Source organism: Vulpes lagopus, chromosome 4 (assembly GCF_018345385.1).
Source record: "Vulpes lagopus strain Blue_001 chromosome 4, ASM1834538v1, whole genome shotgun sequence".
Classification (NCBI taxonomy): Eukaryota; Metazoa; Chordata; class Mammalia; order Carnivora; family Canidae; genus Vulpes; species Vulpes lagopus.
The window spans coordinates 41016597-41041110 of record NC_054827.1 but is presented as its reverse complement, the minus strand read 5'-3'; the positions used below and the strand labels follow the sequence as shown (position 1 = coordinate 41041110).

Below are 24514 nucleotides of genomic sequence, written 5' to 3'. Positions count from 1 at the left end.
AGGACTCACGTGCGGCCACCCAACCCCGTCCCCTTCCAGCTCCAGCCACGTGCAACCTCAGCTAAGGGCCCTCCAGCACACACCACTCTCTGGGGCACGGTCTCATCACCTTTCGCCCCGGGGGGATTTATAGCCCAGGTCCCAGCACCTTGACCTCGGGACATTTACAGGATCGCCGACATTTATAAAATAAGTCGTCTCTGCATTTCTGTATATGCAGCGTTTCTTCTGTTGGGTTATCTTCTCAGGACGTGGCCCTCAACTCGGGGTAATGAAGTCGTCCTTGATACACGCTTCAGCGAGTTTTGTTTTTCAACTTGGCCCTTTCTGGGCAGCCCGTTAAACCCAGGCAGGCTAAGGACAGAAAGACAACTCTAAAAATAAGCTGTTGGCCAAATCACTGAATTTCTCCAATGGTTTCCCCCAAGGAGAACTGATAGCACAGGCTGCCCAGTCCTGAGGCTCCTCAGATACCCCAGGTCTCCGTTTCTGCTCTTCATTCCAGCTCGAGAGCAGGTGGCGGAAGGCCCCATAGCCCAGATCCATCACGACCACAAGAAACACAGGACGCAACCCCGAGGCACGTCTCAGCACCCTTCTGGCAGCCACACCGGCTCCTTTACTTCTTCACGGCACTCGCAGTCCCCGCAGCTTCTGCCAATGCATTCTGAAGTAGGTAGGAGATTATGTTGCTCCATCAGAACGGAATCATCTTTTTCACTATTTAAAAATTATGATGCCCAAGAGATAATGTTAAATCTGTTTTTTTTCTTTCTTTCTTTCTTTCTTTCTTTCTTTCTTTCTTTCTTTCTTTCTTTCTTTCTTCCTTTCTTTCTCTTTATTGAGATAAATATTATCTTTCTGCTGGTTGGTACCCAGACCTTGGAAGGTTACATTTCCAAATTAAGGGTAAGAAATACTCCCCAGAAAGCTCCCGAAGAGAAGAAATCCTGGTCCACTATTGTTGCAGGCCCTGGGATCCTGGGTTGTGGGTGCAACTGGCCTCCCGAGGACGTCAGCTGAGCAGCTGGGCCCTACGATCGTGGAGGCCGAGCAAGTTCACTGAGCTCGATCCACGGAGTGCTGTGCTGGGGACTGGGGACTCACAGCCAGGGGCTTTACAGGCAGGACCCCCAAGGATGCTGGATGAAGCAACGCCTACAGTAGAGAGGGTCCAGCACAGGTCACAGCCTACACAGTGACAGCGAATCCCGTGGCCACTGCCTGCTGAGCATCTATGACGTGCTAGGTTGTGCTACACATGGGGAGGCAGCACTGAATGAAATCATAGTGGTCCTTGCCCTCTCAACCCTGGTTGCCTGGTGGTCTGCCCCCCCCCCACACCTGACGTCACACAGGGACCATGTCGGCCAGGGGTGGAGCCCTCTGTTAGTGCTGGGGGCCCCCACCTGTGTGCATACAGCCCAGTGAGCCAAGACTGGCTGTTACATTTTATCATTGGCTGAAACAATTAGAAGAATAAGATTTTGTGAAATCTTATGTGAAAATAATATAAGATTCACATAAGAAATCTTATGTGAAATAATATAATATTCAAATATAATAATATAAATATAATATAATAATATAAATATAATAATATAAGATTCATATTATATTATATTATATATATAATATATATATAATATATAATATTATATATTCATATTATATTGCTGGATACCGGCATCCATGATGAAGCTTCCTGGGACGCAGCCACTTCCGTCCACCCACATCGCAGTGGCAGACAAGCCCACGGAGCCTAAACTGTGCACTGTCTGGCTCTTTGCGGAAGCCGCGTGCCTAGCCCTGCTCCGTGGGCCAAGCCCCTCAGCCCAGGTGGTCTTGCTCCTGTGGTTCCCATGACCCCTGTCCACATAACCCCTGCCCATGTGACTCCTGCCCACGTGACGTGGTTCTGTCTCCACTCCTTCACCAGCATTGCTCGTCCCTTCCTGGATACCAATAGCACTTCTTTCCTGGAGGATGCACTAGTTCTAAATGTCTAACACACACATGCGTGTGTACTCACGACATGGTGAGCAAGCTGCATCGCCCCGGAAGGACAGCAAAGCTGTTTTTACCCAGCGTTTGGGGCCAGTGCCAGTGTGCAGCCCCTGGGCATGCTCTCGGGCCTGCTCCTGCCCTCCACCCCAAGACATCAGAGCCTATGCAGCCCCCGACAGAGAGGGCTCCTGCTCAAGTCCACACACCAGTCTCTGTGCTGAAGCCAGAGGCAAGCAGTTCTGCCTGATGCTGCAGGCCTTCCCTGGTGTCGGGGTCCAGTGGGCAGAGACCCCTCCAGCCCCCATGGGGTGCTCCTGGGTATCCTTGCTGTCCTCCTGAGACCCATCTGTGCATCTCTATTGCTGTACATGCCCCACAGCACCAAGGAGGTGCCCCCGAAGTCACTGTTGCTAGGAGAATTAGTGCCGCCGAACTTGGTCCCCCATCCTGGTGACCTTTGTCGGAGGCACTCAATGCCTCACTTTCCCTCTGAAGTCTCCGTGGGAAGAACGGTGTGAAAACTGCCAGGCCCAAGGCCGCGGCTCAGGAGACCCGGCCTCCCCACACGCAGCTGAACGGTGCCCACCACCAGCCCTCGCCCCTTCTGTCCTGGGGGAGAGACAGTGGCAATCCTCTAAATGCATCCCCATTATCCCTCCATTCTTTACCCGATTTGTGGATTCCGACAACTCTTATTCAGTGGAATAAGGAGCAATTAACAGGACTAGGGATTTATTAAGGATAAGTCATGCAGACAGTTTTGACAGCTTGTTTTGAGTGTGACAGAATTACAAAATGCATTATGTATTTAGACTTTTGTGTGGCGCCTAATACCAGGCTTGTGAAATTATTCTTGCCAAATGGTCTGAACCAGCCTGGATGAGAACAGCCTCATGTACCGGAAATGAATTCGAACATCAGAGACAAAGGGTATGGCACTCAGCCGCACAGCCAGATGGGGTTGGGAGTGGCGGGGGGAGGGAGCAGGGTTTCCAGAGGGGCCGCGGGGGTCAGCGTTAGGGTTCGCTTCCCTTAACACCCTTATTTATTGATCTGCAGGGAGAGGGCGCAGTGCCCGCCATGGGGCTCTGGGCAGGGTGGGAAGGCCAGCCCCAGCCAGGTGGCCCTCCGCCAGCCGTGGCTCAGCAGCCTGCAAGCATGACGAGGGTGGCAGAGGCGATAGTGCCCGCCCCCCACTGCAGCACCCCCACCGCCGGACACGGCCCAGCAGATGACAGGGTAGAGACGAAAACCCACTGCAGTCTCAGGGCGGCACAAAGGCGGCAGGAAGGCCCCCGGTCAGCAAGCCTGTCATGGGTCAGATTGTGTCCCCGTCATAAAGGCATGGTCCAGCTCCAACCCCTAGTACCTGTGGATGCAGCTTTATTTGTCAACAGGGTCTTCACAGACAAGATTAACTCAATGAGATCGCATTCACTCCAGATGGGTCCTGACCCGAAAGGCTTGGCATCCTTGTTTGATGCAGAGAAGATGCGGATGCCCCGAGAGGGGACTGCCCTGTGCCCACAGAGGCAGAGACTTCGGTTACAGCCACTGCCAGAGTGAGGCAAGATGGGAACCCATGTCTCCTGAGGGCTCAAGAAAAACCCAGGCCCGCCAACACCGCGGCTGGCGACTTGGGCCTCCTCACCTGTGAGAAAATCGGGTTTCTGTTTCAGCCACTCCATCTGCGGTATTTTGTCATAGCAACCCCAAGAGACATGCAGGTCTGGTTTTGGGTGCACCGGGTGGCCCCCTGTCCCCTGGGCTGGAGTGGAGCTGTGAACATACCCCCAGGACATGTGAGGTGAGACAGGATGGGGAGGGCTTTCCATCCTCTCCGGGGCCCCGGAAGACTGGGGTCAGCTGGGGACTGGCACCTCCTGTGACACCTGCTGTCTGTACTGACGAAAGGAAGCGCGCCTGGCCAGCATCTGGTTAATTAACCCTATTCTGTGCTAAGCAGCGACAACCTTCCGTTCTCTCCCATCACTTTGTGCCCTCTCATAATTGTTATTTCTAATCTGTTCAAAGGTACCGAATCATCTGTTCTATTCCTTCTCCCTGAGGGTGCTGTAGCATTTAATCCTTCTCCATGCCCAAATGCTAAAGCTGCCATTTTCTGCCTTCACTAGAATATTCGATTAATCGCGGACTATGGTGCCTCTGTCCCCACAATGGTGACCGTGGCCGACTTTCAAGTCCGCGCAAGCAGCAATGCTAACAGCAGAGAGTGAGCGTGGGGGCAGGGAGAGGGCAGAGCCGGGGACGGGAGCCTGTCACAGGCTCACCTCCCGGCCCAGAGGCTGGCTGTGGGGAGCTGCCCCCTGGGTAAGCTGGACCCAGCAGAGCACAGAGCCGCAGCCCCTGAGTCTTGTCTAGAAACCCCAGCCTCGTCTACAGACTCCCCATTCCTCTGGGCTCGACAGGCCCATGCCTGGTCCACAGACACTCAGCATCAGACGAAATACCAGGCAGTTAACAGGTGATGAATCCTCCTTCTCCCTTGATGTTCCATCACCTTCCAAGAGTCTTCCCAAAACCGTAGGCACAGTGCCCAAACATGTTGCAGAACCAATAGAGAAGACGCGGCACATCTGCAAGCAAACATTTATTCTTTTATTCTTTCAGTTCACAGAAATTGAGAAGGTGCTAGAAGCAAATCCTCAGCGGTGAGGTCTAGGGACTGGGGCTCAGGACAAAGGTTATGGCGGTTTACAAACTGCTAAGACAAAGAGTAGAAGGTAACAAATGCTCTTTAAAAAGCGACAAAAATACTTTTGATGTTAGGAATATGTCTGTGTTTCCGTTTCTGACGTGTCATCCGGGCCCAGTGAGGAGGGGCATGGTTGGCTTCCTAGGTGGCGCCAGCCCCTGTGACCTGCTTCCACCCACACAGAGAGGACATTGGACCCACCTCACACTCCACGCAGCAGCAACATTCACACCTAAGGGTACAAACGACCGGGAGAAAATTCAGAAAACTGCTGGTATGATGGAGCAGGGCAGCCGCCTTAAACGAGACCAGAAAGCCCCAGTCATCGACTCAAGACTGTCTGGTGCCAAAAGGGGCAAGGCCACCAACACCCCGTGCCTGGGGATGCGCAGGTGCAGCAGGTAGGGCGGGCCACAGCTCCTGTTCCTGTCACGGAGTCTGAAACAATCATGACTCAAGAGAGAAGCCGACAGAAGGTGGGTACGGGCCACGAGTCCACGGTGCACACCGCTGAGACAGGATTCGCTTCCCTTGGAACCGGTGAGAGCAACGTGGGGCACGGGTGAAATACTACCTTCTGTGACCCACACTCCCGGCAATGAAGAATGACCAAACCCAGTGCTGGGGACAATGCAGGAGAGTTCTCCTACACCACTGGCAGCGCCATGGAACCGCAAGCTTCCGGGAGAGAGTCAGGGACATGATGCCCTCGAAAGCACATGGTCCAACCCCTGCCCTTCAGGGAGCCCATGCTGTGGAGAGCACGCTCACTGGACATGAGGACAGGCTGTCGGGGGGCTGGCTGCAATGCTGCTGGGGCTGGTGACACACTGGACACACGTCCCTCGGTGGGAACAGACAGTGGACAAGGCTGCACGTCTCTCGGTGGACAGTCCACAGGGGGACAGACAGTGGACAGGGCTGCACGTCCCTCGGTGGACAGTCCACAGGGGGACAGACAGTGGACAGGATTGCACGTCCCTTGGTAGACGGTCCATGGGGGGACAGGCAGTGGACAGACCTGCATGTCCCTCAGTAGACGGTCCATGGTGGGGACACTGACAGAACCGGGTTGCGGGGGGCAGCCCAGGTGGCTCAGCGGGTTAGTGCTACTTCAGCCAGGGTGTGATCCTGGGATCCCGGGATGGAGTCCCACATCGGGCTCCCTGCATGGAGCCTGCTTCTCCCTCTGCCTGTGTCTCTGCCTCTCTCTCTCTCTCTCTCTCTGTCTCTCATGAATAAATAAATAAAATCTTAAAAAAAAAAAAAAGAATCAGGTTGGGTCTCTGTCCATCAGGCTGGGGGGGTCGGTGATGCATCGTCTCAGGGGGTGGCTCGGTCTGCTCAGGCTGCCATCACAGAGCAGCAGTGTCCAGGGGCTCAGAGGAGGCGACTTCTCATGGTTCTGGGGCTGGAAGTCTGGGATGGAGATGCTGGCAGGGTCTACTCCCAAGAAGGGAAGTCCTCACTTGGGGGAGAGGGGCCTCTGGTGCCTCCCTGTCTTCTCGCAAGGACCCTAGTCCCATCAGGGCCCCTTCACCCCCGTGGCCCCATGAACCCGATCCCCTGAACGGCCCCTGTCCATGTGCTCATGTGGGGTCTGGGCTTCAGCGTATGGATGGGGGCACTGCACAGCCTAGAGCACAGAGAAAGCATTTAAACTGAATATTGGAGTTTATTTTATTTCATGTTTCCACATTCTCCAGAGGATCAACATAGCCTAGTTTTACTATTATTTTTAAATGACAAAAAGACAGAAACAGAATAAATACTGAAGGCATGGATGCTGGTGTGAGCATGGGTGAACGTGGAGCAAGCTGAGGGGAGCTCCCTACTGCTGACCATCTGAGTGTGGATGGGAAGGGTGAATGACACAAGGGTCCGCATGCCTCTGGCTAACATCACTGTGTGTTACTTGGGTGATGTAAAATTCTTAAAAAACAAAACAAAACAAACAAAAAAGAACCCTGGAAAGCCCAGAGCGGCATCATCAGACCCAAGTGTCCCTGGTCTGACTTCCTCCCGCCCAGAAGCGGCTGGCAGTCAGCCCACTGCTGGGGGACCCAGGAGCCCACAGAGCCCCAGCCTCCGGGGCATCGCCTGAGCCCCTTCCATGAGAACTCAGTGCCTTCCCTGGAACCTCAGGCCAGCCCGAGAGCTGCCTGGTGAACAGGTGATCTGATCAGCGAAGTCTAGTGGCCTCTGCAATATTAGAGGTGACCCTTAATTCTACATTTTCATACAGAAGGGAGAGTGGGGCTCTCCAGATGGTCCAAACTCCAACCATTCAACATGGCTGGAGAGGGTCCCTCCCTCTGATGTTTCCAGAAAGTTCACAGAGAAAGACATGAGAAGGGCCCAAAGAGCCTAATTATTTTTTCACTTGACTTGAACAATGGGCAGGAGAATAAGACCCTCTTAATATAAAATTTAAAAGTCTCTCAATCAGAGCTTTGTCCATGCCAACACTCTCCGCTCCTCGTAGCTGAGGGGCTGGTCCCTGAGCCAGGCCAGGTCTCGGGGAGCAGGGCGACATCGGCCCTGCTCACACGTCACCTTTTTCTTCTCGTCCAACAGTAAGCTCTGCTGGAGGGATGGGCTGCTGTCACCTATGTGCCGTTCATGTTGAAACCGGGGTGAAGGGAGATTTAGGTCAGGCACGGGAGTTGGTGCCCTGGCTGCACCAGGCAATGTGAGCTGGGCAGCCCCTCGTCTACCTCCTTCCACAGGACACCCCGAAGCTTCCATTCTTCTCCAAACACCGGACATTTTTTTTAAAGACTTTATTTATTTATTCATGAAAGACACAGAGAGAGAAAGGCTGAGCTGTAGGCAGAGGGAGAAGCAGGCTCCAGGCAGGGAGCCTGATGTGGGACTCAATCCTGAGACTGCAGGATCACGCCCTGAGCCAGGGGCAGGTGCTCAACCACTGAGCCACCCAGGCGTCCCCGAACATTTTTCTTTTATAAAGACTTCTCTGCTATTAGAGACCTGGTTGTTGGCCCAGGCCGCCCACCCGTAAGGAAAGCTTGGCACCCGGCAGTGGGCATGGGGCCTGGCGGCATGGGGGCCCCAAGGGTGCTATGGACAACTCCAGAGGACATGCCAGACCAATGGCCCGTCTCTGGATCACCCAGAGAAACCAGAACACAACTGCTGATAGGAAACCTACCACACACAGTTGTTGGCTCATGGTCTTATTCTGTTTTTCACGTTTTGAGGACTGGATGCACCTGGGCCTCCCATCTCTCCCCTGCGGGACCCACTCACTGCTGCACACAAAGCAGCAGACGCCTGCTCCCTCGCCGTTCTGGAGGCCAGGGAGAGGCACTGAGGTGTCGGCAGGGCCTCGCTCCCTCTGGGGGCTCCAGGGAGGGTCCTTCTGGGCCTGTCCCCGGTGCCCCTGGTTTGCAGTGGCGCCCCTCCAAGCCCTGCCTCTGTGTCTCCTGGCCTGCCCCCTTGGGGTCTCTGTATCTCTGCCGGCCTCCTGGGAAGGACTGCAGTCCTTGGATCAGGGCTTACCGTAATCTGGGAGGACCTGTCCTAACTAGACACAGCTGGGAAGGTCCTAAGTAACGATAAGGTCACATTCAGAGGCTCAGGATGGCCATAGTTGGGGGGCACTGTCGCCCCAGTGCACCGTCTCACCAGACTTGGGAAGCTCAGCTCCTCTGTGTCCTACCGACATGTCCCCTCCCCCAGCTGGATCTGACTGTACTGCAGTCCAGGACAAGAGCTGTGTATCGCTCTGTGTAGAGTTACAGCCACGACTCTTCCCAAACAGTGGGATTCCTGGTCTGAGGTAAGGCAACTGATCTCCATAAAAATGGGTCTCCTCCTGCTGAGTGCTGGGGACATGGATGCCGGAGGATCCTTGGCTGTGGGGATTCTCCTGTGTGAACAGGGCATCCCACAGGGCATCTGACAGTGCCCCTGGCTCTACCCACCAGTGGCCAGGAGCACCTCCTGTCCCCAGCCTGTATCTGCTGGGGCTCAGGCCTCTAGAGCATTGCCTGGACTTCCACGTGGTAGTGTCCAGGGGGACTCGTTGCATGCTTAGTCCTGGCACCTTCAGCTGGTAGGCCCAGGCCAGTCCACCTGCTGGCCCTCAGGGCACATGCCCCCAAACCCCAGGGCTCTACGGCCCATGCACGCTGCAAAATGTGGGACCATTTACTTGTTAGGAGCCTTCTCATTGCAGAGTCTTTGCAAAAGCAAAAACTGGGTCACGCTATGCCAAAATTCTTGACAATCTTCTTTGCCCTCTATGTTCTGTGTTTATTTTTTAAAGATGAAATTGAAGGACGTGTCCGTATTTGGCATTAGCCTCTGTTGCCTGATGCTAAGCTAAATGACCAATTTCCTTTCCGCTTGAAACTTGTGACTCTAACACATGGGTACTTAAGCTAGTCATGGCATTTAAAGCTGGAGGGTTTAGAGAACATTTAGCAAGTTTACAAAGTGTTGGACAGTGGGGCAGGTGCTCGTGTGGTGGAGCAGGACCTGCCAAGTGCACACGGGGTCTGGGAGGCAGCCTCCCCAGCCTCCCCAGCCTCCTCTGGCCTGCCCTGCCCTCCACCAGGCCAGCCGTCCTACCCAGCTCACCCTCCCTGGAGGTCAGAGGGAGGTGTGCCCAGGGACACACGGCCCATACTCACAGATGGCATAATTCCTTGTTGGTATTTCTGTTCCCTGAGAGCTGCTCGGGGAGCCTAAGGGAGCTCAGGCCGCTTTCAGCTTCACACGATCCAGCCACAGGAAACCCCGGCAGGGTGTCGGGCTGAGTGGTGACCACTGAAAGGACAGAGTTCCAGGGAAACGCCTCCCAAAAGGGGAAGGGGGTTTCACCTCGTCTGTTGCTTAGAGGTCTACGCCCTGAGCCCCTGAACACTGTGAACCTAGGACATCTGGAAGCATTAGAAAGGACCTCGGCGACAAGGTCCTCTCCTTGCTGAAAAGCATCCTAAGTCCCAGTGCACATTTTGCATTAAAGCACGACAACCAAGTCAGCTTGGATCCCAGATGACCCTTGGAGCCCACAAAATAGAGTGTGAGCCAACACGGGCGCAAAATAGCAGGCATTTACTTAGATCAATGGCTAGCAGGATGCTCCATCAGTAAAGATGATATTAAAACTTATCCATTTGTGTATTGATAACAGGCTCTGCACCCAGCTTGGAACCCAGAGCAAGGCTTGAACTCACAACACTGACTGAAATCAAGGCCTGAGCTGAGATCAAGCGTAGGATGCTTCGTCGCCTGAGCCACCCAGGCGCCCCAATACTGAAATTTAGAGAGGAGAAAACTGTTCTCCATTCTGTGAATGGAACGGGGAAAACTCCTGTCTCTTTCGCTCGCCTGAGAGTATCCGGAGACTGTCCTGAGGCTGTTTCTTTCCCAGGGTCATTGTCTTTTTAAACAACCCTTAGACAGTAATTCTTCAATCTGGAACCAGGACACCTTTATATACCGTTGCTTTACTTTATGTCACCTGCCGTCTCCTCCTGGAAATGTCACTGGACATTTTTCTTAAATCAAACCCAAGGGAGAAGAACTTGGCATTGAACGCCCCCCACTATGCTTTTACACAGTGATCTTCTCTCCCAAAAATGGGAAGCCTACCAAGTGGATGGAGAACCTTTCAGGCTGGCCACGGGCCTGTGCCGCGACGCCTCCTGCCCACGGTATCTTGGGCCTCAGGGGAACATCATTCGCTAAGTTCACCTCCAAAGTAGGTATGAGCCTTCGCCCCCTCAGTCCACGGTCAGAAAACAGCTTGCTAACTGCTCCTTGCTCACGCAGCGACCGCCCAAGCATCTCGAGTGGATATGTGTTCAGACTTGCCGACTTCCTGAGGAGATGGCGGGATGTGTCATTGGGGCTTCCTTTGCCACTAGAGGAACTGACCATAAATCATACAGAGCTACCACGCATGTGGTGACCGGACTGCCCGTATACCCCATGCAGATAACTGCAGAGGCAACATTCCGACAGCGTTACCCCATTGTGGTCAACCCAGGGCCACTGAGCCCACCACGGTCACCCCAGGGCCACTGAGCCCACCGAGGTCACCCCCCAGGGCCACTGAGCCCACTGTAGTCACCCCAGGGCCGCTGAGCCCAACAGAGTCATCCCAGGGCCACTGAGCCCGCTGAGGTCATGCCCAGGGCCACTGAGCCCACCACGGCCCCCACACCGGGGAGGCTGGAAGAAGGGAACGGGCCAGAATCCGGTAATTCTGAACCTGTCATGGTTTCAGTTGGCAAACAAACGGAGCTGCTGTGTGTGCAGCCCTGGAGCAGCTGATTAGGCCGAGATGGAGGGAAAACAGGAAGTTTGCACTGTCACCCAAGGATTCTCAAAGCAAGTTAATGTTCCCGTTCACTTTTTTCCCCCCAGTTTTTCCCCAAGCGACAGGCTGGGGGAGGCTGAGATCACTGGCTGACAGCGGGCTCAAGGGGCCCTGACGCAAGAATGAAGAGGAGGCCCCGTGGACCCACCTGTGTCGGGGAGTCCTGAGCACTGTACGATCCACTTCCCACGTCCTCGCCCGGTCAAAGCCCCGGGGAGGTGGAAGGTGGCATCGAGCCTGAATCCTACGTGCCTGCAATGCCAGCAGGGGGGGGTCCGTGCCCGTGCCTGGGAGAAGCAGTGTCGGTGGGCTGCTTAGCACTAAGGACAGCCACCTTAGCGATCTTGGTGGCTGTCCTTCACCCGCCAGCCTGATGGCTCTGCCCCACTGGGTGCTGGCACCCAGGAAGAGGATTAAAAATGATCTCTTTCCCTTTTAATTTTGCATCATCTTCCGCCCTGCATCCTGGGGAGGGCAGGAATGTTTAGTGGCAGTTTGTGGCCAGGCTGGCAGCTGGGAAGGTCCCCCTGCTGGGCCTCCAGGAAGAGTGCTGGCGCCCCCACACTGGGGCAACTGGGCCACAGAAATAGGCCCCCCTCACCCCAGGGCCACGGACCCCCTGTTGGCCTGAGGGCCCCCACCCTCCTAGGCCACGAGGCTGAGTTTCACACTCCCTGCCCTGTGATAGGCAGTCTCCAGCTAATGCATCTGTGTTGTGTGTACACACGCATGTGCTCATGCATGCCTGCACACACCACACATGCGTGTGCATACAGCGCTGCAGATGCTTGCTCCTGGACCCCAGGGTCGAATTCCCCACCCTGAGGCCTCCCTGGAGACCACGAAGGCTGAGAAGGAAGAGATTTGGCTGCAGGGCCCGCATCGGTCCAGGGCACTGGCCAGGCGCAGGGACCCAGAGGGCACCCCGGGCCAGTCCTGGCTGATTCAGTGGTGGCAGCAAGGAGGGGCCACAGTGAAGGAGGCTCGGTGGTTGCAGGCCACAGAGGCCCCTCCAACCACATGCGGAGCAGGGGCTCCCGGACAGCGAGGGGGCAGCGCCGGGCGTGACCACGGGGCTGAGGATTGGGAACCTTTAGGCCCTGCCTAGGGCTCTGTATCCATGGGCAAGGGAGCGTGGAGTGTGTCACCAGCCCACAGGGGACATGGCTGGAGCAGGCCAACGGTGGGGAGGGGGTGCTTTCCAGGTCAGGAACTTTCTCGGGAAGGGGGCAAAGATAGCCTAGGCTAACCTGGCTCGTGAGGGACCCTCTGGGCTCAGTGGAAGTGCAAGGGGTTTTGGGATGCGCGGCACCAGGGAAAGAGTGCGAGAAGGTTCCTCCCATAGTAAACCAGCCCACAAAACACGGGGCCATCCCCAAACCCCGAATGCGAATCCCACACCCACCATCATGTGCCAACCACGTGCAGACACGTGGGGCAGACCCACGCCGGTGCCACCATGCATCTCCTGCCCAGCGTGTGCTGTTGCCCTTCACACCCCTGCCTCCGGGAGGTCAGGGCTCCGGGGCCAACGGCAGGACTTGCAGGTGGGGGGATCCTGAGTTTGCCCCCTGGGCCAGCGTGGGGCCCCCAGGAAGTGAGAGGCCAGGGCCTTGGGCCATAGTAACAGTAACGATCAAAGGACATGGGGCCACGGAAGGAGCTTCAGGCGTGAGCCCAGGGCCCTAAGATGAGGAGGTGTCACTGAGGGACACGAAAGGGGCCAGGACCCGGCACACACCTGGCTGGGGCATCCCTGGCTCCCCCACTCCAGACACTGTGCTCTCTGCTTGTAGAGCCAGAGGTGGGGAGGCTGGCACACAGCCCCCAGATCACTGCCTGCCTGGGGCACGGGGGCAGATGGCACAGCCCCCTTGGCAGTGGGGGTTCCTTCTGGGACCTAGGTCTTGGCAATGGGATGCAGCCTGTGTGACCAGGAAGACACGGGCCGGGGAGGCATCTTTCCACTCAGCTGTTGCCCTATGGCTAGCACATCTGCAGCCCTGGGCTGCCTGGAGCAGTTCCTAGCACCCATCAGGTTGCAGGACCAGGCCTGGGGGTGAGGACTTCCGTTTTCGTCCTTCCGTGGGAGCTAGCCTGGCAGGCATGTCCCAGCTGCAGAGTCAGAGCGGCTACAGCCACTCACTGGGCCCTGAGACACAGCTGACCCGAGTCCCCAAATTCAGTGGGGCGGCTCACATGGCCTCTGGACTTCCTCTCCTCCTGCGGGCCTCAGAGGGCCGCTCCCCGGTGGTCTGGGTGCTGCATGGAAGCCTCTAAAGCCTGTAGCAAGTTCCTTTCTTTTTAAAATAGCTGCACGGTGGGGGTGTGGGCACCTAGGGGCTACAGGGGTCGAGCATCTGCCTTTGGCTCAGGGCAGGATTCCGGGGTCCTGGGATGGAGTCCCACATCGGGCTTCTGCACGGAGCCTGCTTCTCCCTCTGCCTGTGTCTCTGCCTCTCTCTCTCTCTCTCTCTCTCTCTCTCTCTGTCTCTCATGAATAAATAAATACAATCTTTAAAAAAATAGAAAGAAGTAAAATAAAAGATGATACACAATAAAGTCCCCAAATAAGTGTCCTCACAAGTGCACAGAACCCCAGGTGCTATGTTCCTGAGGACGAGGACTCCCTCATCTCACTCTTCCTTGAGAGGAAGGAAGGATGAAAACTAGTCAGTGCTATTTCCTCCTGAACTCACGGACACTTGTTCATTTCCTAGTGGACGGTGGGGACGGACAAGGCCTGTGTCCCCGGGGTTGGTGGAGGGTATTCTGGGCCAGCAGGGGCTATGGGGAGAGGACGGTGCCACATCAGAGACAGAGTGGAAAAGCTGCCCCATCTGACACCCTCTTCCCAGGACTCTCACAGTGTCCAGAGGACAAGTGTGTGCCGACCGCGTTGCTGATGGTGATGAGGGGCCAAGATGATCCCCAGGAACGGGCTCTGAACAAATCAGAAGAAGGTTGCTGGGTAGCCTTTGTCACGTATTTTGTAAAAAAGAAAATCACGAGCCCATGCATGGCCTTTCAAGGAAAAACAGTGCTACATTTTAGCAGTGGAATTCTTGAAATGCCATGGGTTTCTTCTAATTTCTCAAAAAAAAAAAAACCCACCCCAAAACCCACATTTTGTGTCCTTTACTTATAGTGATAATGTGTTCATAATGGAAAAGCATTTATTTTTTTTTATTTTTTATGGTGATTTTTTCTTTTTTTCTTTTTTTTAATAAATTAATTTTTTTTGGTGTTCAATTTACCAACATACAGAGTAACACCCAGTGCTCATCCCATCAGTGTCCCCCTCAGTGCCCGTCACCCATTCACCCCCACCCCCCGCCCTCCTCCCCTTCCACCACTCCTAGTTCGTTTCCCAGAGTTAGGAAAAGCATTTAAAAGACAAGCCAAAAGAGACGAGGCCCACAGTAATACCCAGAGATAACCGTGACCAGCGTTGTGAGCTGTGTTCTGGAAGCTTCCCCCACAACATGTACGTGTAATGTCCAGGTCATCTGTGTGCACTGGTTAATAACCTCTTCCTTGCACTTAAAAACTGGAAAACACCTTTCTGGGTTTTGTTTGTTTGATTTTTACTGATGCTGATCTACTGCTTCCCAGAGATATAATTTTATTCACAATTGTTATCAAAGTAACAGTTATTAAAATGTTGTCGGTGGGCTGACAATGTCCACAGACCAACTTAGGGGTGAGCCCCCAATTCCTGCCCCTCACTAGAGCTCCCAGCCCTGCTAACCCCTCCTCCTGCTGACCAGAGCGGGGAGGACGCATGCCGGATGGGCCGCTACACCCAGCACCAGACACTGGCAGGCCCTGCGTGCCCCCCACCCTCCCACGCACCCAGCCTGCTCCTCCTGCCCCTCCGGCCCCTCCTGGGCTCAAGCAGGCCCCCCCCAGGAGGTCCAAGTCTGGGTCTCCATCAGTGGAGACCACCACTGGCCTGGTTCCCCTGCCCAGAGAGGGGTTTAGCTTGGGTGTGTAGGCTCTGCTGACCCTGGCCCAGGAGGGAAGTGCTTTGGGGGTGAGAATGGGACTTGGGGACAAATTTCCCACATGATTTTTTTTTAAGATTTTATTTATTTATTTGAGAGAAAGAGAGAGAGAGAGAGAGCGCAGGAGCAGTGGGGAGGGGCAGAGGGAGAGGGAGAAGCAGGCTCCCTGCCGAGCAGGAAGCCCCATGCAGGGCTCCCTCCCAGGACCCCAAGATCATGAGATCACAACCTGAGCCCAAGCCAGATGCTCAACCAACTGAGCCACCCAGGCGCCACCCTCCCCTTTTTTCCTGTTTTTTTTTTTTTTTTTTTTTTTTTGTGGGCAGCAAAGCAAGTTTTACTGAGCGATAGCAAAGTGACAGTACAAAACTCCCAAGGAGAGTGAGGACCTAGAGGGTTGCCCCCAAACTTCCCACGTGTTAAAGGAGGAACATGATACAGAGCCTTCCCTTTTCTGCTCTGAGCCTTGTGATGGAGGTTTTGTTAGTGGGTGTCGATCAAATCTCGGAATCGGGCGGCTATTGGTGACTTTTTTTTTTTTTAAGATTGTATTTATTCATGAGCGACCCAGATTGAGGCAGAGACACAGGCAGAGGGAGAAGCAGACTCCCTGCGGGGAGCCGATGTGGGACTTGATCCCAGGATCCCGGGATCCTAAGGCAGGTGCTCCACCCTCGAGTCACCTGGGTGCCCAGCTATTGGTGACTGAACTCTGTCTTCACCACCCTTCCCTCCCCAGGGGTCCCCTCATCAGCATAGGGTCTCATCCAGGTCACGGTCTCTGGGGACACTGCCCGGGTCTCAGGAGCCCTGTGCCAGGAACGTATCTCTCACAGTTATCACACATGGTGCTTGCAGTGGCCAGGATGTCACTCCTGGGTGACAACTCCTCTTGTCTACACTATGCTCAGTGTGGGCTGTGCTTGCACCTGGCGTCCTGACCAGGGAGGCCACCTTGGCCGTCGCAGCTCCCGAGGCTGCAGTAGCAGCGGGCCCACCCCTGCCACCCTGGATCCTTGGCCTGAGAAATGCACAGCCCATCCAGCTCCCAGCCATTTCTGCTGCAGTTTCTGGTCTCAGACAAGGCCTGGGGCAGGGAGGGGGCGGTGTTTATGTGGAGGGAGTCAGGAATTAGCACAGCACCGTTTGGGTATTAATAACCTTCCCAAATGAAATATCTTCAGGCCACTGTCCCATGCTGAGAACGGCCATCTGCTATGGTGGCTTCAGGTTTTTGGACGTGACCCACTTTTTGCGTGGCAGCTCATTACATGGTGTCACGAGGTAACAGCATCCTTTGCTATAAGACGCACTCTGATACTGTATATTTTTACGTGCCAGTCTCACCCCACCACACTGATTTTATGGCCCACTAGCAGGTGGCATGGACAGCCTGAATATTACCAAGGAACTGAGTTCCCCCCTGCTTCCTATTACAAAGGCCCACACACACCTCTCACCCTGATAGCAAACAGGGCCCCACATACAGTTGTGGGGGTTGTGCACCGCACAACACCAAGGTGCTGCAGTAAGCTGGTGTTATACGGGATGTAACAAGACGGAGTCGCTCTACCAGTAGTGAGTTATGTGGAATCTGTCTAAATTGGCTTATCTGCAAATTAAATTAATACCAGTTTGCCAGAATTTAGTGAGTCACTAAAGCTTTCTGAGTCTTATCTTCTGTATTTCCAAAACGAAGCTAATGAGGGGCGCCTGGCTGGCTCCATCGGCAGAGCATGCAACTGTCAATCTAAGGGTTGCAAGTTCAAGCCCCAGGTGGGTGGTAGAAATTACTTGGGGAAAAAAAAAAGAAAGAAATTGAAGCTAATTTAAGTGGCCTTGTTTACCTTCCAGAGTTGTTTTAAAAAAATCTACCGAAAAGGCATTCTGCTCTCGTCTAAACCATCATCGTCATTGATGAGATTTGCTGTTTGAACTTGAGAAGTTTATAGAGAACTTGGTATAACCTCATTCTCACTCATCGAGGAAAGGGGGCCTTCACGTTCCACATTTTTATCCGAGGCTCCAACATGTAACAGGTGCGTCCTGGGCCCTCCAGGCAGAAGCACCTATATGCTGGTCCTGTGTGCAGTGGACAGAGTTCAGAGTCTCCAGAGTAAAAGCCAGGTCCTCAAACCTCTGCTTCCAGACTCTGGGTCTCCACCAAGAGAGCACAAACTCACCTAGACCCCGTTCCTGGAGGTCTGGCTGACGTACATTTTAGGAGAGGACCGCAAACACTCGCTTACAAAGCAGTCGGGGGGATCCCTGGGTGGCTCAGCGGTTTGGCGCCTGCCTTTGGCCCAGGGCGTGGTCCTGGAGTCCTGGGGTCGAGTCTCACATCGGGCTCCCTGCGTGGAGCCTACTTTTCCCATCTGCCTGTTTATCTGCCTCTCTCTGTGTCTCTCATGAATAAATAAAATCTTAAAAAAAAAAAAAAAAGGAGTTGAAACCACTGTCTCTGAGTCGCGTTGTGCTGTGTAGCCGTGTTTCACCACAACTGCCACTCGTCTAATTTGTTGCAAATAAAGGAAGAGGGGACCTGGAAGCTGAAATGCCACCTGCCTCTTGCCTCGTGGACTACTCGGGGAAACGTCAGGTGGGGACAGCCCTCTCGCACTTAGCTGGTACCTGCACCTGGTGCTGCAGGGAGGGCTTTGGGCCAGCGTGCATACATGTCTCCTTAAACAGCATCAGCTGAATGTTGCTGTGTGTGAGCTTAATTTCCCCATTTAAAATGAGGAAAGAGGAGAACACACCCAACAAAGCCTTGCAAGTCTGGGGGTGATGCCTATGTGCTGCACATCCATTGCCAAAACTTGCACTGTGTGTTTTAGAGGCTGTCCCTAACATGGGGATACTGAAGACCTCCTAGCGACCTGGAAGATGACGTCAATCAAAGTGAAGGAGAATTATTTCCCTAAACCCCAGCCCCGCGTGCCATTCCCTTTCGGCCCTGCTAAGGTTGGAGGCCCTAAGACCCCTGCAGCCCGCTGAGTCTGCGGCACCTGCTTGGTGACCTTTTGCAACACTGGGAAATGGGGGCCTTCTCCTCAGGGTCTGGGCATCCACCCATGCTGGGTGGAGCACTGGTGGGGGTTCCCGTGGCCCTCCGGGAGCATCACACTTTACACTCAAGTCTACAGCACACCTTGAAGGAGGAGTGCTCAGGAACATGGCAGGCCCACAGAGGGGCGTGTGTGCCACTGAGTGCTTGGGGTTTTCATCTGGGAGGCTCCCAGGCGTGCGAGTAGAGGGGCAGTGCTGTAGGAAGTGGGGGTGGCCAATAACCGCATTTCTTCAGGAGGAGCAGGACCTGATTCCACTGTGGTCCCTCCAGAAGCTGTGCCGAGTACACTTGAGAAGTACTCTGAAGACACCAAGGAGTATGTAAAACCCCATTCCTGGGGCTGCCCTGGGGAGTTTATTCCCTTCTTGCTCAGCTGGGAAAAACTATCAGGCAGAGAGCAGATCTTTCTGGAAATCAGCTGGAGCCCAAGGGAAATGGGAGAGTCTGCACCTGCTACGGCTCCCCTACCACTCTAACGCTGTCCCCGACCCCACCCTCTACCCTAACCCTGCCCCCGACCCACCTATGACCTTAACACCGCCCCCAACCCCACCCACTACCCTAACCTTGCCCCAGACCCCACCTGAGTCCCACCCAGTCTTCCAAGGGACAGGTCTCACAGCAACCCCACCTCCCAGCGTCCTGCCGGTGATCACATGAATGTCTGCGTCTGGGAGTTGTGGCTCTAGCGAGTGACCCTAGGGGCAGGCAAGCCCTTGCGCAGTGTGTACAGAGCAGTGTGTACAGAGCTCAAGGCAAGGCCTTGAGCCAGAGGGACCGGGGCCCTCCAGAACAAAGTGGGGTCATCAGGTGGGGGGTGACCCACAGGCATGCAAGGGCGGTGGCTCTGCGGCCAGTGCACGGGGCAGCTTTCTCCTCTCAAATCTTCTCACTGAGCCAGACCTGGCCCAAAGCAGCTGCCGCACACATGCCTGCTGTCCACACCACCCTCCCCAGGCCAGCCCCGGCACCAGGTCAGACATGGAATGAGCTGCCCTGCACGAATGCAGGCCATTTTGTGCATTTATTGTCTGCACTGTGCTTGGAAGGCCAACCCGTGTCACTTCGTGCCCTGTCTCCCTCAGAACGTGGACCCTCTCAGGGGACGCTCCACCTCACTCCAAGGAAGGGGAGGCTGTCCAAGGTCCCTGTGATGGTCCTCACTTCCCTGGTCTGAAGACACCACACACAGATCAGTGTTTCCTTTATCCTTGGAGACATGCAGAACAGAGAAGGGGGAGAAAAAGCAGAAAAACACAGGAAGGTATGTGGTGGTGGTGCTCTGGCCTCTGGCCTGCCACATCTCTGACCCAGGAGGGGCCCCTGGTGCCCGAAGCCTCTCCCAGCCAGGGCAACGGGTATGAGCCTCCCCTCCTAGAGCATCCTGCGAGGCGCTTCTTTTGTTCTTTGCCAAATGCCAAGCTGAGCACACACATCCTGTGAGCTCGCAGCAGAAGGACAGAGAAATGCCTCTGGATGCACACCAGGCCAGAGCCGCCTGGCCCCCATCCAAGACGGGCATTTGAAGGGCCTGACTTCATGCCGTGAGGCTCCCCTGCATTCAAGTTTGGCCAAGGGCCTGCTGGCCCAAGAAAACAACGCGCTGGGGTTTTGCATCACTGCAGGGGAGTTTTCTGAGTTAGAGGATGCAGGATGTTCCAGGAGCTTCCTGGGGAAGATTGCTGGGTTCTTTCAACAATGGGGACCACTGGGGTCACTATGCCATGGGTTGGCCAGAGGCAGGAAAACTGACCTCCTCCCCAACCCCAATGCCACATGGTTCCAAAACATGGGGGCTTTAGAGAGCAGCCTCCCGGCGCCGCAGAGCCCCCACATCTACCCCTGCATGCTGGCTGTGGGAACAGTAGCTCTGAGCGCAGAGTGACCCAGAGTGGCACCCATCCTTGTAGCAGGGGCCATGAGGTCACCCTGGACAAACCCATGAACACAGCGAGTGCCGGCTTTCTTTTTTTTTTTTTTTTCTTAAGATTTTATTTATTTATTCATTAGAAACACATACACAGACACACAGAGGCAGAGACACAGGCAGAGGGAAAAGCAAGCTCTATGCAGGGAGCCCGATGCAGAACTCGATCCCCGGACCCCAGGATCACGCCCCGGGCCGAAGGCAGATGCCCAACCACTGAGCCACCCAGGCATCCTGAGTGCCGGCTTTCAAACAGCTCTTCAGACTGTGTGCAGCAACCTTGAAAAAGTTATTTCAACTAGATTGACTCAAGGTGGGGTATCCTCAGCAGGAAGGGGGGAGGGCCTTCTGTCACCCATGGTCTCCAGGTAAACGTGAGTCCCTTTGGGGGGACCCAAGCCAGGAGGCGAGAGGGCCCTCCACTCCCCATCCACCAGGGTCCAAGCCCCTCCATGCCTGCCTCGGTCCCTTGCTCTGTACCCCGCCCCCCACGGTCTCCTGAGTCCCTCCCTTCGCCCCGTTACTCTGTGAAGAGAGATGTCTTTCTCCTGGTCCAGGTGCGGTAACAATGATTGCGTCAGTTAACCCACATTTTAACCTATTATGGTATTAACACCCTTATTTTTTTTGGAAGCCGTGTTGGCCTGTGCGCAAACATCTCCCTGGCCCTGCCTGATGACGGGGTTCTGCTGCAGCGGGGGCTGTGCACCAGGGACTGGGGACCAGGGCCGCTCCTCAGGGGTTTGCAGTGACCATCCTGGGGAGAGGCAGGGAGTGCAGGCTGTCAGTTAGCACCATCCTCCAGGTGACACCACCTGAGTAGTGAGATCTTAGGGATCCGGCCTGGCCTATGGCTTCAAGACACGATGACCCAAGAAAAATGGCTGAGTTCCCCACCCTCTTTGGCGGCAGGTATGCCAACTGGGAGAGCCTCCAGACCCAGGTGGACATCTCGCTTTGGCCCTGCGTGAAGGGCTGGCACGTTCATGGAGTCCCCGGCTGGGCCTCCTTCTACTTCCTTCCTCTCTGATGGACACCGATCCCAGAAGAGGTGGGAAAAGCAGACAGCTCACTTTGACTATTTGCTCTAAAATAGAGAGTGGCGTATAGGACAGAAGAGCAAGAGTGAGCCAGGGTGATGCCAGGTGACACTGGGTGATGCCGGGTGATGCCATGGGACAATGTTTCCAATTGTATTTCACTTAGGACGGCAGTGCAGTCAGCTTCCATGTTCAGGGCATCAGGACCTTAGCGATGGGTGGGGAGGAGCCGAGCTGGGGGTCACGGTGGCCTCACCCAAGCCTCCTGGGTTCTCAGACCCATCGGGGGTTCAGGGGGTACCAGGGGTGCCGGGGGAGTCCCAGCGTGCCGGGCCCTCCCTGGAGGAAGCATACCCTTCTCTCCTTGGCGCCTGTGTGTCTGTCCCAGGGACGGGTCTTGCATTCCCACCCCACTTGCCATCTCTGCAGACCTTGGAGGCAGGGCCAGGAGCCCAGGGGAGGGTGTGCAGCATTGGGTGGCTCCAGGCAGCCCTCCAAAGCTGCCCCGGGAGCCCTGCTGGCCTCGCCCAAGAACCAATGAAAGTGCTATTTTTATCCTGATGAACAATAGTGCCGAAATGTCTTCAGACATGACAAGACACAAAATTTAGGTGCTGGGAGAGAGACTTCAATTTCAAGCTTAAAGATTACTTTGGGTCCCCCAGGACTCAGAAGCAATTTAGAGCTGATACCCTGAACAAGAGGAAGGTTACAAGATTAAGACCAACTGCTGTTTGGATAAATGGTTGGTAATTGCCGACATCCGCAATTATACACTGGCTCATGATTTCTTTCCGCTACCTTTCTCTGCTCCTGCGTCCCGTCAGGATTTATTCGGAAGGAGCCCACCTTGGTCTTCTTCTGCTGAGCCTTGGTGACGTCGTACTCCACCTCGTCCATCAGGGCCCGGCACGCTGAACAAGGCAGAAAGCATTGCTTACCTCTGGAAGGGGCAGACAAAGGCCCCCCCACCCCGAGCCCTTCTCTGGCTGGACCCTCTGCAAGCATGCGTCCCTGGAAACCTTCTGTTTCCAGAGACGGAATGTTTCCCGTGCCTCGACTGCTCATCCACAAGCAGAAACGTGCAGAGTTTTCAAACATAGCAAACTGAGACTGGTTTTCTCTGTATACTCCTTTGTATGCTTTTTTTAAAACCACAGATGTTTGACTTTTTCATTTAAAATATGCTTTTTGTGGGGGGGCACCTGGGTGGCTCAGGGGTTGAGTGTCTGCCTTTAGCTTAGGGTATGATCCTGGGGTCCTGGGATTGAGTCCCTCATTTGGCTCCCTGCGTGGAGCCTACTTCTCCCTCTGCCTGTGTCTCTGCCTCTCTCTGTGTCTTTCATGAATAAATAAATAAAATCTCTAAAAAATACATGCTTTTTTAAAGACTAGAGAGATGTTTGCTCCTAGTCTGCCAGAGATCCCCAAGCCCCTGGGGTCACATTACTCATGCTCAGGGAGCCTCTGCATCATGGGAAAGGTTTGCCCCAATCAGGACCCTGCTCCCAATGACACATTGTTGCTGGACATAAAATCTCAGGGGGCCTCTGGAACTCACCCCTTATGGGCTGTAGGGCCAAATTTGTCCCTTCTTTCCGGCATTGCCTGCCCAGCTGAGAGCTGTCACCATTAACACGTAAATGAAACGATGCCTCCGCCATCAGCCTCCTCTGTGCCACGGGAACCTGATCCTGGACTTCCTGTCTCTGCCCCAACGGTGGATGAGGGATGTTGGAGGAACCTGTTTTTCTGAACAGCCTCCCTCCTCCAAAAAAGCAAGGCCCCCACCACTCAGGACCACTCTGCTGTAGAAGGAGGCACAAGCACGTTCTCTTACTCAACCGTTTCTGAGTCTCTTTGTTAGAACAGCACAACCTCGAGGTGCCCAAGTGTGAGTTCTGGCCCCGTAGACCCCATCATGTTAGCGCTATTTCCTGATCATACATCTGAACGGGACGGCTGAGGGCTCGCCCACACCGATGACAACAATGGGCAACCAGGAACCTGATGGCCGCTGGACTCTTGGCTGCTTCCTGCCTCCCAGGCGTGGGCTGAGCTGTGCTCCCGTGTGACGTGCCTTCTCTGCGCACAGAGCCTCACAAGCGCAACCCCGGTACCGTCCCCATCTCCCCACCTGGACTTGGAAATCAACACCTTTCCCTGGGATTCACCCTCACCCACAGCCGTTGACGCACCTCTGCGAGCGGGCAGGTCTCCTGGAAGCCACCTCCCTGACAGCTGCCCCCGTAGCTACAGCTCCCGTGCAGACCGCAGACCAAGCGCTCAGGCCTGAGTGTGGGCCCACCGGGCGCCGTCCTGCCTCGTCCCCACTGGCTGTGCGACTCTCAACCTTCATGAGCAGCCCTATACCATTCTGATTTCCCAGGATAGATGATAGGTCCTGTCCGTGGCACCTGGTCCTCCTGGATCCCCAGGACCACGCGTGTCACATGGTGAGGATTTCAAATCATTTTGCAAGCTTGTTTTGGACAAAGTTTTTGTGGTTTGAACCTGTTTCAAGTCACTTGTTTTTGGTGAAATTGTTTTGATCTCAGAAATTGTTGACTTCGAGGAGGCTGTGTCAGGACCATGTTACCAAAATCCCTGGGGTCCTGGAATCTGGTCCTACATTGGGCTCCCCACTTTAAGCAGAGCCTGCTTCTCCCTCTACCCCTCCCCCTCCCCCTGCTCATGCTCTCTCTCTCTGTCAAATAAATAAACAAAATATTTTTTAAAAACTGTGAACATAGGAAGAGCTGTTCGCACATGATCTCACATAAAGCTCAAATACCAAGAGGTCCTGAGGACTTCTGAAGCATGCTCTGTCTGGGCAAGTCCACTCCTTACTGACCTATGTAGCCCTCCGAGGATCATGAGACACCTGTTCCTGCTGTGGCCAGGCTGCTCCCCGTGGGCACCCGAGAAGGTATGCAGTGGTCTCTGGAGAGGTAGACTCCGGAGCAGCCTGCCTTTCTGGCCAACCCCGGTGCCAAGGCCTTTGCTCCGTGCCGGGCAGCAAGGGACGTGCACAGGCAGCTGGCACCCAGCTCCTGGCTGGAAGGGGTGACTCTATGGGGAGAAAAGTCTAGCTCTGCTAAACCCGAGATTTACTTCTTTCATTCCCCCTTTGCTGGAGCAACAGTGTAATTAATCGGTTCCGAATGGGTTGTAATTGGTTCCGAATGGGTTATTCCTTCACTGGCTTATTAAGAGATATTATCCTGTATGCTTGGCTTGTGAGATATTATTATTATAATTCCTGCAGTGAACCTGTGTTAAATAAATTATTAGCAAAGACAATCTCAGTCTCCGGGCATAATTTGCCCCGAACCAGTCTGTCTGTCCAAGGCCATCACCAGCAGGAGACTGAAGGTTTGCCGGCCTCTTGCCAG

The 24514-nt window shown here is 54.7% G+C and overlaps 1 protein-coding gene across 2 annotated transcripts in view; it reads right to left on the bottom strand.

Annotated features, from left to right (window-relative positions):
- LOC121489884 (protein canopy homolog 1-like) overlaps nucleotides 1–24514 on the bottom strand; it is a 48468-nt gene that overhangs the window by 6802 nt on the left and 17152 nt on the right. For both annotated transcript variants that reach the window (XM_041753321.1, XM_041753322.1), the window contains one exon: nucleotides 21921–22033. In XM_041753321.1, the coding sequence (XP_041609255.1) occupies nucleotides 21921–22033 (113 nt within the window). The remainder of the gene's footprint in view (nucleotides 1–21920; nucleotides 22034–24514) is intronic.